Source organism: Pyricularia oryzae, chromosome 1 (assembly GCF_000002495.2).
Source record: "Pyricularia oryzae 70-15 chromosome 1, whole genome shotgun sequence".
Lineage (NCBI taxonomy): Eukaryota > Fungi > Ascomycota > Sordariomycetes > Magnaporthales > Pyriculariaceae > Pyricularia > Pyricularia oryzae.
The window spans coordinates 6,081,914-6,096,863 of record NC_017844.1 but is presented as its reverse complement, the minus strand read 5'-3'; the positions used below and the strand labels follow the sequence as shown (position 1 = coordinate 6,096,863).

The window sequence follows — 14,950 nt, the reverse complement described above, 5'->3', positions numbered from 1 at the left end:
GGAACCGGGAGTGAAAACTCCTTGGAACGTACCTGACTTGCTTCACCTAACTCCTAACCCTTGCCTTCCAACTCTCATCGAGCAAACGCGCCTCAATATCTCGCGGAAAGACTCCCTTGCCATTAGATCTTGTGTGTCTGTGATGAGAAGCTGAAAACATATGTAAATCGCACAAAATTTGTCTCCTCTAATTTGGGCTCATATAAGTCCTCATTTCAGAGCGGATTTCCCTCATACTTTGAAACGACAAGACAAAAACTTCCAACGACAAGATTGGTGGGGTCAGTCTCACTAGATTTCCATTCAAGGGGAGTCACAGGTCTCTCGTTTGATATGGATTTGGACCTGGACAGCTGCTTAGATACCCATCTAGCTCTTGCCGGGCCCTAGAAGCAGCCCGTGGTATCTGAAATGGTCTCTACACAACAATCACAGCCCCACGAGCTGCCACTTTACAGTGCAAGCAGTCTTCCAGCCCCGGTATTACCAGAAAGACTTGCATGTTCGCCAACCCTCGATCTACTTGCTACTGTTGATCAGGACAATGTGTTCTTTATTCGCCGAGCCAACGGCGAGCAGGTATCCAAGCCTGCGAAAAGGCCGGGGGAAGAAGTCCTGGCATTGAGGTGGAAGCCCGACGGTGGGTATCTACGAATTCCAAGGGCAGGCCTGGCTTGGGCTGGGAAGCAGAGGCTGACGATCAGTAGGCCAGTATGTTGCCGCAGCATGGAGTGATGGCACTGTCCGTCTTATGGGCATTGAGTCCACCAAGACTCTTCACCAGATAACTCGCCATGACAATACCCAGGCAAAGATCGAGTATTTGGGTTGGACCCGGAACTGGACTGGCAAGGCTCACTTAGGCTCCCGCAAGAACCAGTCCGGTTCCGCGGGATGGGATGGATTGATTTCGGGAGCTTTCGATGATCTCAGCCTGGATGAGCAGAAGGACGTTGTGGACTTCCCCCGTGAGATCACTTTCTTGGAGATCGAGACATCTTTACCAAAGATCAGTCCACTTCCGGTATCTGGCGGTACAGGGTAATTGAGCGACCAACGTCCCTGGCCCCAACGTAACCAGCTGTCGCCCCGCCTGTCTTGTTGTTACTAACCTTGCGTTCACAGTGATGACACATTCGTGTTCTCGTCCCGAGCCTCTTTGGAGTTTGTATTCCGCGAGTTTAAGCCTGAAGATGCAGACCAGGTCGACGTCATGATCATTGGTATGGTTGACGGAACCATGCGGCTCACTATCTACGACACCTTTGATGTAGGCGTCTTCAAATACTCCATTCCCATAGGGTGCAAACCATGGGCCACCGCCCACACGCCTCCCCTTCGGCTTCTTTGTCATGCTGCGCACCCAGCTGTGTCCACACACTCGCTCCTCCTAAGCGAACAAGGCAACACGACTGTTGACTCAGTTTACCTTGTTCCAATGGATCTGCATTTTGTGTACTCGTCGCCGATCAATCTGTCCCTACTTGCCTCCAAGGTGACCATATTGCAAAAGCTCTTGCGGTATATCCATCAGGCCCAGGCTCACATGGCTTCCGAGTGGACTTCCACACGAGAACTACCGTCGAGATTTCTGGCCAATGTACAAGAGGATCTCAGGGAGGCGCCCGAAGGCCCAGTCGATATTATACAGGCCCTGTATCATACGGTCCTGACTGGACACGCCAATCCGATTCTAAAAGAGTGGCTGGTTGACAGCGTTGCCGAGCGTGTAAGTTCTCTTAATGCTCCTCGAAGACGACCAATGGCTCATTTTGCTTGCAGGGTCACAAACGGTGGGATAAGGCCGTGACGTCTGGTCTGGAAAACCTCCGTTCATTGATACACGAGAATATGCTCCCCGCTCTCGAGCGCTGTGCCATCATTCTAGCCCGTCTTCTTGGGATTGCCCGCTTTCACGATGGCCGGAGGACCGAAATTGGGTTCTCTACGGCCAAGATCACACGACTGATTGAGATCGTTTCGTGCTTGACGCTTGTGTGCCACAAAGTACTCAATCATGTCATGGACGAACTTGAGCTTTTCAAGATCTTCTCTACATGGTTACGATTTCAAATTGACAGGATGGCAACAACGAGTATGACCGACGAACTTTCAGAGAGAGAGGCCACTATGGACAATGGCAAAGTCCTTCAGTACATTTCAAAACATCTCACTAAAAGTCCTGCAGCAGCTTGTTTTGGCGGCAAAGACGATGTCAACTTTCGCAAAGATCAAGAACGCATCGACGACGGTGTACCACTACTTGAACTGCTTGACACACAGATTCGCCGGGCAGAGGATAACTTGTCATACATGCAAGCTTTCCCGAGGGTCGACTTCTTGGTACTATATTTGAAGAACAAAGCGCAGAGTGTATTCGAGGATATCGCAGAGGCTGAGAGAAGAAGCGTACGATTCGGCACACCAACGTCACTGACCATCGGCGGGCCCATTCGTAAGCACGAAATGCATGTTTGCCCACTTTATCAGCAGGTATGTTACCAAAAACACAGCTGGCTCTCAAGGAGAAGAAAATACTGAGACTATACCAGAATTCCGTTGATGGACAGACATACACCGCCATGTCGTCGCAAGAGCGACAAAATGAATGTAAGACCAGCTACCGAAGAAACCACCCAGTGTGCTTGGAGAGGCTAACCACTGTTAAATTCTCTCCTCGAACAAGTGCATATATTCCGCACCAAGGTTAGCATCATCAACGGCATCAGCAGCACAGTCACCACGGACGTGTACTCGGTAGCCTTGACTGGAGGAAAGCTGGTGGACTTTGGTTTCTTGAACGCAGACGTGCTCCTAGTGCTATGGCATCCTGATGGCAAGTAAAGGTTGCCCCAAAATTTTAAAAAGAGTCTTGGGGCAGATGTCAACTAACAGAGAAGCAACCCATACAGGGGCATTGCCTTTCTTGTTTCGCATCCCGCTCAAGTCGCCTGAAGGTGGCGCCTATGTCCCTCACAAGGAAGGAACTGCACCCGTTGCTACTCTAATGAGAGTTGAGGATATTATGGGCGCCACTTCTAGGCTGGAGGTCTCTGAGCAGGCCCAGGGTAGTAAATTCGTGCCGGTGTGGATGGAGATCAAGGCGCCCAGCAATGTCAGAGGCAAGGTGCCAGCCAGAATTTGCCTACTGGGGAGAGACAGGATTACTTATAAGGTGTTTGCCGTACCGGACGAGTTCCACATGTTTTGATAGCGATGGCATGTATAGCGGAGTGGAAGGCGGTACACAGTACAGCAATAATGCCTTGGTATTGCTGTGATATAACATGGGACAGACTAAAGAGCAATCATGATCGTTTAGCTAGGTACATAGGTAGGTACCTACCTACCTACCTGCCTGGCATTTACGTAGTACCATATCACCCCACCAATCCTGCGCATTAAACATCTGAACCTCGTATATGTCTAACAGGCTATGTACATGTTTACATCCCCGCCTATTGTTCTTTTAAGCCTTATTTACTCTCTCATTCACTTCGGTATTTGTTGTTCCTTTTGCTTTTCTATCGACCTAGTTTATTTTGCTAATCTTTCCCCTGTTTGGTCATCCCTACACTGGTTTACTAGGGACAGAATGAGTGATTAAGCGTGGATGTTGACGATTCAAGGGGGGACTATTTTCAACAAGTTAATTCATGGTTGCGACGCGCATGCTTTTCAGCATTATCACAGTGCGTGTTGACATAAGGCCGTGTGTGTACCCGGGGAAGTACCTATCATTATGCAGGAGGCAGATTGAGTAGCGAGACTGCTACATAGTAGACCGGCTGCGGACGACAAAACCTCAAGTATTATTAACCTTGACCGCGCAGCTGCAACGGCGTGACAACTTTCTGATTATGTATATTCTACGTGTCCCCCGGAGTTTCCACGATCGGGCTCGGTTCACCAATAAAATGCTTTTTCGCTCTTATCTTTAAGCTTCCCTCCTCCCTCCCCAAACCTTCTTACTCTCAGCTGAAAAACACTCTTCGGGCCACCACCTATTGAATTTTTTTTGGACTGCTTTGCTCTGCTGGCAAAGCCATACTTTGCTAGCGACCAGCAACCGCCGTCAATATGGGCTTTTACAATGACACCAGGACATCTTTTACCAATCATCTCCTCCATCCAAAATGCCTTTTGGTACTGGTCTGGTGGTGCGCACATATCCCCACCATGATATACCTACCGAAATCCCCAGCAGGCGTGCGCGAGCCAATCCTTCTGCATCCCCTTTTGATTGTCTCCATCTACCACGCCGCCCGCTGGGAAGAGTATAGACCGGCCAGACTAAACGAGATCCTGGTACTTATAAGTCAACCTCCTGGCCTCGTTCCTATTATCCGCTTGGGGATATTATCGGCGGCATTCTTCAAGGTTGCTTTTATGATCAACCCGGAAATCGGCCTCTACCCGACTTCAGGCTCGTCTTGCTCGTATGCTTCTCGGGCTGGTTTTGCTATGGGTTGTGTGGGTTGCTGTAACTCTTATACAAATATCGAAGAGACGACACATTGGCCAAATCGGACGATCTGGTCCCTGGTTCTACATTCACGGTCACACTGACCAGCAAGCAGACCGGCGAGTTTTATGCTGGGCGCGGCTTGGATGATGACACTCGAAAGAGGATAACTGTGGTTTATGAAAGCAAACCTTCTGAACTCGTTATTGGAGCCATCCGGTCGATGGCAACGCCCATTTAAATGCGGGAGTGGACCTTGTTAGGCGTTTACTCCGTTGACATTGGTGAAGAGGGCAGAGTCAGTTTGCTGCTGCGGCCATACCCCAAGCACTACCTACCTTACTTAACAGGCCTCGAGAAACATAAGCAGGGATGAACACCCCTAGATGGCTGACCGCGCTGCAGGTGGCGCTGTTGTGGAAGATATTTGCTGCAACCGGAGATAATTAGGTATTGATATGACATTTTACGATGTTTTGTTAACGCGCCTCCTCGAAAGCCCTCGGCCGGTCATTCGGCTGCCAGTGGCCTCGATCGAGCGCACCTTTTGCCTCGACGGGTTACCTCATTGGCGAATATACATTCTGCACAAGAATATCGATCACATCGTCGCGGCCGCTCTCTGACCGGCAGTCTGCAGACTGACTGGCCGCGGATAGATGAACTTTAGGCCACTGAGATTGAATGTGTCTTCATCGTCTACCGAAAGTTGCCCGCCGTCCGCATCAGGCATTCGCATGGCGTCCGAATAGGAATTGGGCTTTCGTCCTTCCTTCCACAGCGTTGTATCCCGCCAATGTCTTCTTTGTGACGGCGAAAACGGCCATGGCAGTTTCCCGGATCAAATCTTTGAGAAGTTGTGTCTGCATGGGGCGTACTTCAATCAACTCCTTGTTGTCATTGTCAACTTGCTTCTTGGTTGCCGGGCGAGATGCTCGATGCGCGGACCCGAGTGGGAGAGTTGAGGTTCCGAGATCTGGTTCTAGCTCAGTCGGTGCCGTTCCCAGTCCCACCTATCAAGTCGCACCCGCGTCCGGAACCGGAATCGGTCGGCGATCACCGAACACACAAGTACTTTGGCAATGTCTATGCTCCACCTCGGCGACAACCGCGGCGGTGGGATATGCCGGCGACAAAAGCACCGCCCCGCTCGGGAGAAGACTAGATCCCGGCAGATGTGACAAGATCGGCATTGCGTTCACAAGCGATTTTGTGACAGCATTAACACGTGATGCTACCCAGGGTATGGTTTCGGGCCTGGTTCAATCAAACTTTGATGTTCGCCTGTCCACTCATAAGATTGGCGCTATCTAAGAGTTTTTCCTTTTGAGTTGGTGGGGCTGCAGCCGAGGTAAGCAATCTTAACCTCGACGGTGTTAATGCTTCCCTTTATCGGGGCTTAATCACCCCGGGATGGAAATAAGAATCTGCGAGATTAATCCGCTCGAGTCTGCAGATGATACGCTGACATCATAATAAATACCTAGGGAGGCTCCTCGGCTACCGACCTTCAATCTTGCCGCTCATAAAAACCCTGGGCGTAATCCGGAGTGGGAGTCAGACACCTCAAGGGCAACAGCTTTGCCCACAATTCTCAAACCTAGCAGGCAACTTCTCAGAACATAAGTCGTATCTGATCAGACAGTCGCAAAGATGTCAAAGTCTCAAAACCTTCTCAGGACAGAACCCGTACCTGACCAGACAGTACCAACCATGGAACCGTCTCAAAACGGCCCAATTATCAAGCTCCATTGGCAAGTCGAGAACCGAAACGAGTTGACATTGCCAAGCCAACATACTAACCCCACTCACCACGTACAACTTGCAGGCTCAATGGGTCGCGCGCACAAAGCATCCTCTGGCTGCTCGAGGAGCTCGAGGTCCCGTATGAGCTGGAGATTTACCATCGGGGCCCGGACATGCTGGCACCCCCCGAGCTGACCAAAATTCATCCTCTGGGCAAGTCTCCGGTCATCACCATTGAGACGCCTGGCTCCGGCAAAGCCCCTATCGTGCTTGCCGAGACGGGATTCATCACGCAGTACATGACTGAGCATTTTGGCAACGACAAGACGCTCGTCCCTAAGCGCTGGAAGGAGGGCTCAGAGGGCCTAATTGGTGGTGAGACCGAGGAGTATATGAGGTGTCAGCATTTGCTTCACTACGTCGAGGGTAGCTTTATGCCCTACATGTTGATGAATCTCGTTCTGAATGGTATGTGCGGCCTTTTTTTTTTTTTTTTTTTTTTTGAATATCGTCTCAATTAGCTCGTACGCGTGTTTGTCGTTAACAAACATTCAAACACAGGCATCAGAGGCCCACGCGTGCCCTTCCTGGTGCGACCCATCACAAACGCAGTTGCTAACAAGGTTACCGACTTCTTGATCCTGCCGAACATGAAGAAACACTTTGCCTTTCTGGAAAAGCAACTCGAGACTTCAGGCGGCGATTATCTCTGCGGTCCAAACCTCACCGCCGGCGACGTAGCCCTGTCCTTTGTCATCCTGGTGAACAAGCCGGCGTATCCCAAGCTTGGCAACTGGAAGCCCGAGCAGGAGTACCCCCGGGTCTGGGCGTACATGTCGCGCTTGGAGACATCACCAGGTTGGCTGAGGAGTATCGAGAAGATCAAGAGCATCGAGGGCTCATTTGCGCTCTATCGCGGCGCAAAAGAGTAATGTAAAACTCGAGGGATGGGTGACTGGGTCAGGATATTAATATACATGTGCTGTTATGAGTATATAAATCTCACCTTCTTTAATGAAACTGTACTCCTTTTCTTCTCCCCTCATCCTCGTCAGGTCTACGGGATAAAACGACGGGACTCATGTGCACAATTCCACATCTGACTGCTCAAGCATCTCTCGAAGCTGAGAAGAAGCCTCTCTACTTTGCACGCAGTAGTAAGCCTACTATCCAATCAGTTACGAGGCATTAATCACATATTCTTTTTAGACGAGACGGCCTTCATAGCAAGACAAGAGATGCGCCACATACCCAAGCCCGTAAAATTCGAATATAGCGCTACGTTAAAAATAACCCACGATCCGTCATCCAACATCGCTTTTTTCAAGCCATACTGTGAACAAATGCACCGGGTACCGTTACCCACCACCATCACCATTATTACCATTACCATTACTATTACTGTTACCATTTAGCGTAGGCACTGAAGCGTTCATCAGGGCTTATATTTATGGCGATCCCGAGTTGTGGGGAGCTATGGTATGTGATGGCGGTAATGACGGCAGCAACCCGATAGCATCGTGCCGTTGGTAAAGAGGAAGGGCAGGGATCCAAGACGACGTCTTCGGAATGTTTTGAAATGGCGGTCGAAAGCTAGATTGTTGTTGAGTAGCATCCCGTGTCTGGCCGTGTAGAATCCTGTTAGCTTGTTGTTTTCTCTTGGTGCCGCAAAATCTCAGGAGGAGAGCTTTGCCGCAGTCTGCAGCGAGCCACAATATGCAGGCCTAACCTTCCAGGACAGATCATAACATGGGATTGAAAGGACACATAAACCTTAGTTCTCTCAAGGCGCCATACGTAATCCAAGGTTTATGTTATCTTGCTACCTCTATCTGGACAGGCCGATAAACCGGTTGTGCCTTTTTGTCGACCAATTCTTAAGACTCCAAGCGCCGGCCTCCAAAAACACACACCCAGGCCAAAACCATCCGACTATTCGATCAAGTAAGTGTCGGCAGTACACCTCACGTCTTTTGAGAAAGTGACTTCCTCGTTCATTTCAAGGAGCGTCACCGACGAAATCTATCAAGAGTTCCCACAGTCAGTTAAAGTTATCATGGGCATGGCGCGCGTATGAAAATTGGCACAAGTGAGATGAATTAGACTTACATCCACGTCAACAAATGGGGTCGTCTTGGAGAACCGGACCTGCATCGGGAAAAACTCGTTTTCATCGTCGGCCATTGCCTCAAACTCAAATGAGCCATTGGCATTCTCCTCATTGACCGTGCCAATCGCCCACTCAAGGTTGTCTCCGGACACCTCATACGTGGCATCAAAGCTCGACACCGTCGGCTCTGTGCTCGAGTATGGGATGGAGACGCTGACGTCCCTGAGCTCGTCTCCTCCAGTGAGTTCGTACTCGACCGTTAATGTGCAGTTTCCATCAGAGCCCTTGTTGACCCAGACGGTGAAGCTGATCGGAAGCGCACTAGTGTCGTCTGCCTTCGGCGTCGCCATCCACCTCAGCACACCGACTGAGTTGTTGACGGGGAAGCCCCTATCAGCCTTGCTCATTTGGATGACCTTAGAGCTGTTGAAAAGGTTGCGGTCTACGTTAGGATGTGTCCGGAATTGGGCACCGTGCGTCGGGTTGGCCACAAGCTGCAGTTTGATCTTGGTCATCGTCGGGTCCGATACCCGCAGGTTCAAGTCACCCTTGACACCCAGCGAATTTAGTGTGCCTTCCCTTGAGATCTTGGCAGTAATATTCTCTGATACGGTGATATGGATAGAATCGCGGTCCGTGCCAACAGATTGCCGGCGCGGCGGCTCCGAAGCGAGGGGTGCGGCGGAAGCTGTGGGAGCAACAAGCGGCGTATCGTCGATCTCGTTGCCCATATCTCCGCGCACCCGCTCGAACATATCCGTCGTCTTGGATTTCTTGCCAAGCTGCATGCCCTTGCCCTTTGGTGCAGTGAATCTATAGGTGTGTTAGTTGCGGGTCTAAACAAAAATATGCTTGTGGGTGCAACCGAGCCATACTTTGACTTGTTCTTCTCAGCCTCGTACGTGTCATAGGTGTCTGTGACTGCAGGGCGAGACGGAGGTGTATATGTCGGGTAGACTGGTGCTCTCTGTGCGCCGCCGGGCCTACCACTGCGAGCAGACTCTTTACGCTGCATCTCCAGCTGCTTGGCCTTCCTCTTGCGCTCCTCCGTGGCCTCGAGTTCCTTGTTCTATGAGGAGGTTAGCACCTTGACTGCACTGAACTAAACCAACCCACACCGGGGCTGCCTTATGACCACTTCTTTTGGGCGGGAAGCATACCCTCGCAATAATCTCCTGGATGCGCTCCTCGTGACTCTCCATCTCGAGGAAGGTCTTGATCTGGCTAATGGTCAAGTTCTCCCTGTAGCCCAGAGTAACCAGCTCGTCAAAGGCGCTAAGGAGTTCGTAGGCATTCTTGAGAATCTCCCGCTCGTCCAAGCTCTTGCAAGTGCTGGTCACAACCTGTGCGAAAAGGTGCAGGGAGTCGATATCCTGAAGGATGTTGGACTGACGGTTCGTGATGAGAACCATGTAGAGCTCGTCGAGGGGCTGGTAGACGAATCGAACATTGTCCTGCTCAACGGTCGTGTGCTGGGTACCACTGTCGGCAAGCTTTGGGAACGAGGCGAGCAAAGCTTCTATCCTCGACCGGGGCATCTCGCGGAACTGCCTCGACAGGACAGCCTTGCCGCCGCGAGTGCAGATTGAAGCTGCGAGGACCACCTGGAGAAATGAACACAGAGCTCTGTTAGTGGAGGAGAGCAAGCTATGGCGGGCAATTGAATATAATGCTCGGAGTTTCTCACCATTTTCGCAGTTGTCTTGGGGTTGTCTGTATATGTCTTGCTGATTGGTGCTCGGGAATATGAAATGGACAGACTATCGCGAACGAGAGGCCGCGAATTCAATATGCGGCTTGCATACCAAAGGGGGGCAGTTCTATCACCGCCTACCCAACCTTAACCCAAACTTGAGACTTTGAGGTGTCCTCTTCCTGCCCAGCATATGTGGCTTATCTCAGCATGGCAGGCATGGGTTGTCGATGGTGGGGTGGAAGCTCCAGCAAGAGGGTTCACACTAGTCTACTTTGGGATAAGCGCTGTGCTTAGGCAGTAGCATCAAATCCGTTTTCGCCGCTTTGTCAACCAACACCGCTGCAAGATTAATTGCTTGCTTGCTGATTTATGCTATTCCAACCCAAGGTCTACTGATTTTATTTCACTACCTTACGGAGCAACTCCCCTACCAGCCATCTGCCAATAAAGGCCAGACCACGTCCCTAGATTCCAGATCGCCCAAGATTATCTATTTTAATTCAAATGCTCGCGAAACTGTCCTCTGAATCCATTTGTCATCGACAACTACCGAGTACGAGTCTGCACAGTTCCTGAACTGTATTCAACTGAGCCGACTTGTTTGCACCCATCTGGCCTCTGTCGGCAGTAACGAGCCCAACGATACCCATTAGGGACAGATACGGCCTAGTACCGAATACTGTTCATTGCTTTGGTTATCGTGCAAAACGCGAATTATTTGCCTCCCGCACTAGGGATTTGACGTGTACGGCTGTGCACCGCTATGTCTGTGGACTTGCTCACCACTGCCCATCCGGGCCATATCGATGGCGAAATTGAACTCAATGAGATAAGCCACATGGAAAGCGGAGGCGACCATACCGATTTGGAGGAGCAAGACCTAGGGGGAATAGATTTCGACGGCGACGAATTGGTGACCGAGGATAGGCACGATCCGCCCGGCCTCGACCTCGAAGGCACGCAACCCGAGGAACACGAGAACGAAGGGGGGAATGACTCAACTGAAGGGATACCTCCCGATGATGCAGAAGAGGGCTTTTATATGGAAAGCAGCGTCGCCGTTTTCGAGCATGTCAAGCCAGACAGCTTATCCTCGGCGAAGATACCCGAGGTTGAGATCATGTTGGGTACAAACGGAACTACTGCGGATAGGAATACCGGTAGTACTCCAGTCGCATCCCTCACCCCCGGCTCTAACATGCAACAGGAAGATGCTATGTCTGAGATCGATTACGACCACAACGATGATGATTCTGCCGATATAGGCACGGCCAACCAAAAACTCTCAGTGGGTGTACAGGGTGCCAGAGATGAAAATCCAGGCGAAGAATCTGAGTCTGCAGATATCACAGAATTCATGGCTGTTGCAAACGGCCAGAAAAAGGCCTCACAGACAGATTCAGAGCAAGGCGCTCCACAAGAAACCACTCCCTCAGTTGCCTTCCAGGAGAAGAGTGAGACCCACGACTACGAACATGACGACTCTGAACTTGTTGAGACTGCCGATTTCACCGGCATTGATGATGCAGAGGCGGAGGAACCAAATGTCTCGAATCCCGATAACGTGGATATTTTGAACGATCAAAGTACCGACGCTCCCGAACTTATTGCGATAGAACCTTCCGAGGACGACAACGAATACCACGAAGACACTGATTATATGGATGTCACCGAGCTCGATCAGTCGCCCGATGACTTCTCGAACCCTCCTACAGTGCAAGTCCACTATCGGGGGACAAGCTATGCTCTCTTTCAGAGGTCATATGAGGACGAGCCTGATTCGTTCTTCTTTTCTGATATGGAAGCGCTTGAATTCCCGCTTTCTCAGTTTCTTGCTAGCCTGCGTGAGGTCGTCGAGGATGTGGCCAACGATGACGAGGTGCTAATTCGTATCGATGAGCTGGGACTAGAGTTCGCTGAAGTAAGTCGGTTTTCCCCCGACGCCTCTGCAAGATCCCCTTACTGACTTTACTGTAGACAACGGACAAAAAGCTGCTTGATAAAATTACCTTCCGTAATCTCGTTGATCTCCATGATCGGTTGGTGCGCGCAGATGACCCAGACTCTCAGCATCACACCATGCAGATCTTCCTAGTGACACGCCCCAATTGCCAGCGGAGGCTTGAGGCTCTGTTGGATGGTGCCAACGTTGGCGAGGGATTGGACGCCTATCGCCTTTCATATCCCGAGTATCTGACCGTGGACTTTCCCGCCAAGTCCACCGGCTCAGCTGATTCGCTGTCTCGCCAAGATGAAGAGTCCAACGTTGAGCTTGACCATTATGAGGAGCAGTATGAGGAGCAGGAAGACGAGGAACTTGATGTCCTGGATGCGTCACATAATCTTGACGACCAAGCACCTGAAGATCAGGTGCTGGCTGTAGAGGACTTGGTCACTGGTTTGCAACCGATTTCAGACGGTCAAGTGACCGATGAGAAAGACCAGTCCGCGTCGGTAACCTCGGACCACGCAATTACACACGGCTTAGAGACCGTCGATACAGAAGACGACAAGGTTGATGACGAAGGTGTCGAATCATATCTTGATATCTCAGAAAGACAAATGGGGGATTCGGGCACACCGGGGCATTTCCACGAGGGCGAGGATCAAGAGACCTTTGAAGTTGAGGATCAGATCGCTACCGATGCGAATCATCAAGTATTAGCACCCCAGGACAGTGACCCCAAGGCATTGGTGGAAGAGAACGAAGAGGACGTCGATGACCATACCGCTATTGACATGGAAGAGCACATCAGCTCTGACGTAACTGCAAGTTTGTTCCAGCCCACGAATGATGCAGAGCATAATGCAAATCCTTCTTATGAGGATGGTGGCGAGGAAGCGGCTCCGACTATGGAAGAAGCTGTTGAGCTGGGAGGGCTGCCCGAACTCGCCGAGGCTGATATTGAAGGTATGCCCTACTTGTTTATCAATTTCTAAGCCCTGACCATAGTCGATACTAACCCGGTTTCTTTCAAAGTTACTATCGCTGAATCCACACACATCGTCGAGGCAGATCATCATGATTGGCAAGATCAGGAAAATGCCGAAGACTACACCGTTGCCGATATTCATGAGAGTAGCAACATTCCTCACCATAAGCCAGATGAACGCCCTGCCGGAGACGAGTCCGAGCAAACCAGCGCATCTGGCACACTAGCTGGCGATGAGATTGAAGGGATTGACACAGAAGACATTGCGGCGCCGGTCGAGACCCACGGTAACGTGGATGGTAGCTCTATACAACATGATGCCGATGAAATCGACTGGGAAGACAACGGAGATGAAACAGCGATTGGCGGTACTCACCTCTCTACGCCCGCGAGCAATACTGGGAAGAGAGGGCGAGTAGACGACGGTGATGAAGCCGGTGGCGAGCACGGTACGCACAAATACCCACAACCCATCCTTCTATCTTGGAGTAGCTTACTAAGAATTCGCAATGCAGACGTCAAGCGTCATCGTGTCTAGTCGCCTATCCATACACCCCTTCCTTTGAGATAATGTAGCCTTCGGGCTGTGCCCCCTCAACATTTAGCAGTTGTAGTCCAACTGCAGCCAGGCCTTCGGCTTGTGTGGACCTTTTGACCCCCGCAGATCTTTCACTCGACCATTTCTTTCTCGGAACCAAAATACTATAGGAGCGACAACGGACACCAAATTTGACAGGCAGGGTGACGATCGGCTAAAATGTACAACCAAGTTATCATCACAGGCCCAGAAAGGTAAGTTTGATTTCTGGGCTTGTGAGTCGATCATTCGCAACCGAGTCGACTACGATAATTCGATTTTTCGCCTGAAAATATGCCACGACCAGGACAGCGGCCTTCTATCGTGTACTTGCAGGCGTTTTTGAGATTCCTATGGCGCCATGGAAAGTAGGATTGCGATGTGATACCCATTTACAACCGTTTTGTTTACTGTTTTCTTTTTCCTTTCGTCCATGGTACTCTCGCCCTTTTTGTGTTTTCTCACGCTTTCTTTTTCACTTCTCTTTCATGTCTCTACTCTTGGCCTACATGGTTTTTTCTGGTCATCTGATTTCATTCTTTATGTACCTTTACAAAAGATATCCGGGGCATATGTGACCCCTGTAGCTGACTTAAGATTTAGTTTGGTGTTTCTCGGCCGAGTGACGGCATTGATTTGACTGGCGGTTACGTTTGGATGGCTTCCGTGGACAAATTGAGATAGATGAGGGATGGGGCATACCAGAGGCACTGGTCTTTTTCTCATAGTTGCAATTACTTTGTTTCCAAGTCTGAAGCGCGGAATTCTTGCAGTAGGTAGATGGCTTACGGAATGCGAAGGGGAGTTTGACAGTCGATTGGTCCTGTGCTGAGTCGAGGAACATTAGTTTAAGGGAGCTAGTTAGACGGATCAGGGTTAGTTCACAAATGACGAGACGTCGTCTCATCGTCATGAAATCCACAAACAGTTCCCGTTCAGATCTAAAGAGGACACATGTACTGTGCCAATCAATGGATGGGTTTTGGAAGACGTCGATTTCAGGGGCACGCAGTAGGGCAAAAGTCTAAACAGAACGGACGAAACCCTGCGTCTGGCGGGTGTGCGGCTGGACCTTATTGTGAGGCAGAGAGTATGCAAGGCATGTTATCCTCATCAGACGTGTCTAAATATCGAATTCTTTGAATTTGGTGACGCTTTTTGGGTGAGAAAATAGATGAAGTGAAAGACGACGACGTGCTTCTCGGCAAGGCACTCGTGAGGATCGCTACATTACATAATGTGTGGTCGGACTACGTTGGGGGTTAGAGAAGTCGAAACATGGCAAGGATTTAAAGAGGGTTTCTAGTGCAATGGTAAGGAGAATATGGAAAAGATCGTCTGACATGGACATCCTGGTGACTGATTCCGTCAATTCCAGCGATAGGTGCAAGGCCCCATGATTTAGAGCAAGGGGGCTGCTATG

General features: G+C 50.4%; 4 protein-coding genes across 4 annotated transcripts; 3 read left to right on the top strand and 1 right to left on the bottom strand.

The window, feature by feature from the left end:
• Nucleotides 1-76: 76 nt before the first annotated feature.
• On the top strand, nt 77-3,496 carry MGG_05678 (uncharacterized protein). The gene is made up of 7 exons (XM_003710529.1): nt 77-640; nt 708-1,041; nt 1,126-1,729; nt 1,783-2,493; nt 2,553-2,610; nt 2,687-2,836; nt 2,913-3,496. The coding sequence occupies exons 1-7, from the start codon at nt 412-414 to the stop codon at nt 3,209-3,211; spliced, it is 2,385 nt and encodes a 794-aa protein (XP_003710577.1). The 5' UTR covers nt 77-411; the 3' UTR covers nt 3,212-3,496.
• Nucleotides 3,497-5,817: 2,321 nt separating this feature from the next.
• On the top strand, nt 5,818-7,253 carry MGG_05677 (glutathione S-transferase I). Its single transcript, XM_003710528.1, has 3 exons — nt 5,818-6,219; nt 6,294-6,679; nt 6,773-7,253. Exons 1-3 carry the CDS (start codon nt 6,119-6,121, stop codon nt 7,141-7,143), a joined length of 858 nt encoding a protein of 285 aa, XP_003710576.1. The 5' UTR covers nt 5,818-6,118; the 3' UTR covers nt 7,144-7,253.
• Nucleotides 7,254-7,908: 655 nt separating this feature from the next.
• On the bottom strand, nt 7,909-10,214 carry MGG_05676 (coatomer subunit delta). Its single transcript, XM_003710527.1, has 5 exons — nt 10,009-10,214; nt 9,482-9,925; nt 9,197-9,390; nt 8,321-9,134; nt 7,909-8,233 (listed from the first exon to the last, which is right to left on the bottom strand). The coding sequence occupies exons 1-5, from the start codon at nt 10,009-10,011 to the stop codon at nt 8,144-8,146; spliced, it is 1,545 nt and encodes a 514-aa protein (XP_003710575.1). The 5' UTR covers nt 10,012-10,214; the 3' UTR covers nt 7,909-8,143.
• Nucleotides 10,215-10,388: 174 nt separating this feature from the next.
• On the top strand, nt 10,389-14,556 carry MGG_05675 (uncharacterized protein). The gene is made up of 4 exons (XM_003710526.1): nt 10,389-11,938; nt 11,995-12,928; nt 12,998-13,399; nt 13,466-14,556. Exons 1-4 carry the CDS (start codon nt 10,781-10,783, stop codon nt 13,486-13,488), a joined length of 2,517 nt encoding a protein of 838 aa, XP_003710574.1. The 5' UTR covers nt 10,389-10,780; the 3' UTR covers nt 13,489-14,556.
• Nucleotides 14,557-14,950: the final 394 nt, after the last annotated feature.

Coding starts and splice junctions, on each gene's coding strand:
- MGG_05676 (XM_003710527.1), bottom strand. Junction 9,391..9,481: donor TCCAGGAGATTATTGCGAGG/GTATGCTTCCCG, acceptor ACCTCCTCATAG/AACAAGGAACTCGAGGCCAC. Junction 8,234..8,320: donor CCCCATTTGTTGACGTGGAT/GTAAGTCTAATT, acceptor AACTCTTGATAG/ATTTCGTCGGTGACGCTCCT.
- MGG_05675 (XM_003710526.1), top strand. CDS start 10,781: ATGTCTGTGGACTTGCTCACCACTGCCCATCCGGGCCATATCGATGGC. Junction 11,939..11,994: donor TGGGACTAGAGTTCGCTGAA/GTAAGTCGGTTT, acceptor ACTTTACTGTAG/ACAACGGACAAAAAGCTGCT. Junction 13,400..13,465: donor TGAAGCCGGTGGCGAGCACG/GTACGCACAAAT, acceptor TTCGCAATGCAG/ACGTCAAGCGTCATCGTGTC.
- MGG_05678 (XM_003710529.1), top strand. CDS start 412: ATGGTCTCTACACAACAATCACAGCCCCACGAGCTGCCACTTTACAGT. Junction 641..707: donor ATTGAGGTGGAAGCCCGACG/GTGGGTATCTAC, acceptor GACGATCAGTAG/GCCAGTATGTTGCCGCAGCA. Junction 1,042..1,125: donor CCGGTATCTGGCGGTACAGG/GTAATTGAGCGA, acceptor TTGCGTTCACAG/TGATGACACATTCGTGTTCT.
- MGG_05677 (XM_003710528.1), top strand. CDS start 6,119: ATGTCAAAGTCTCAAAACCTTCTCAGGACAGAACCCGTACCTGACCAG. Junction 6,220..6,293: donor CCAATTATCAAGCTCCATTG/GCAAGTCGAGAA, acceptor TACAACTTGCAG/GCTCAATGGGTCGCGCGCAC. Junction 6,680..6,772: donor GATGAATCTCGTTCTGAATG/GTATGTGCGGCC, acceptor ATTCAAACACAG/GCATCAGAGGCCCACGCGTG.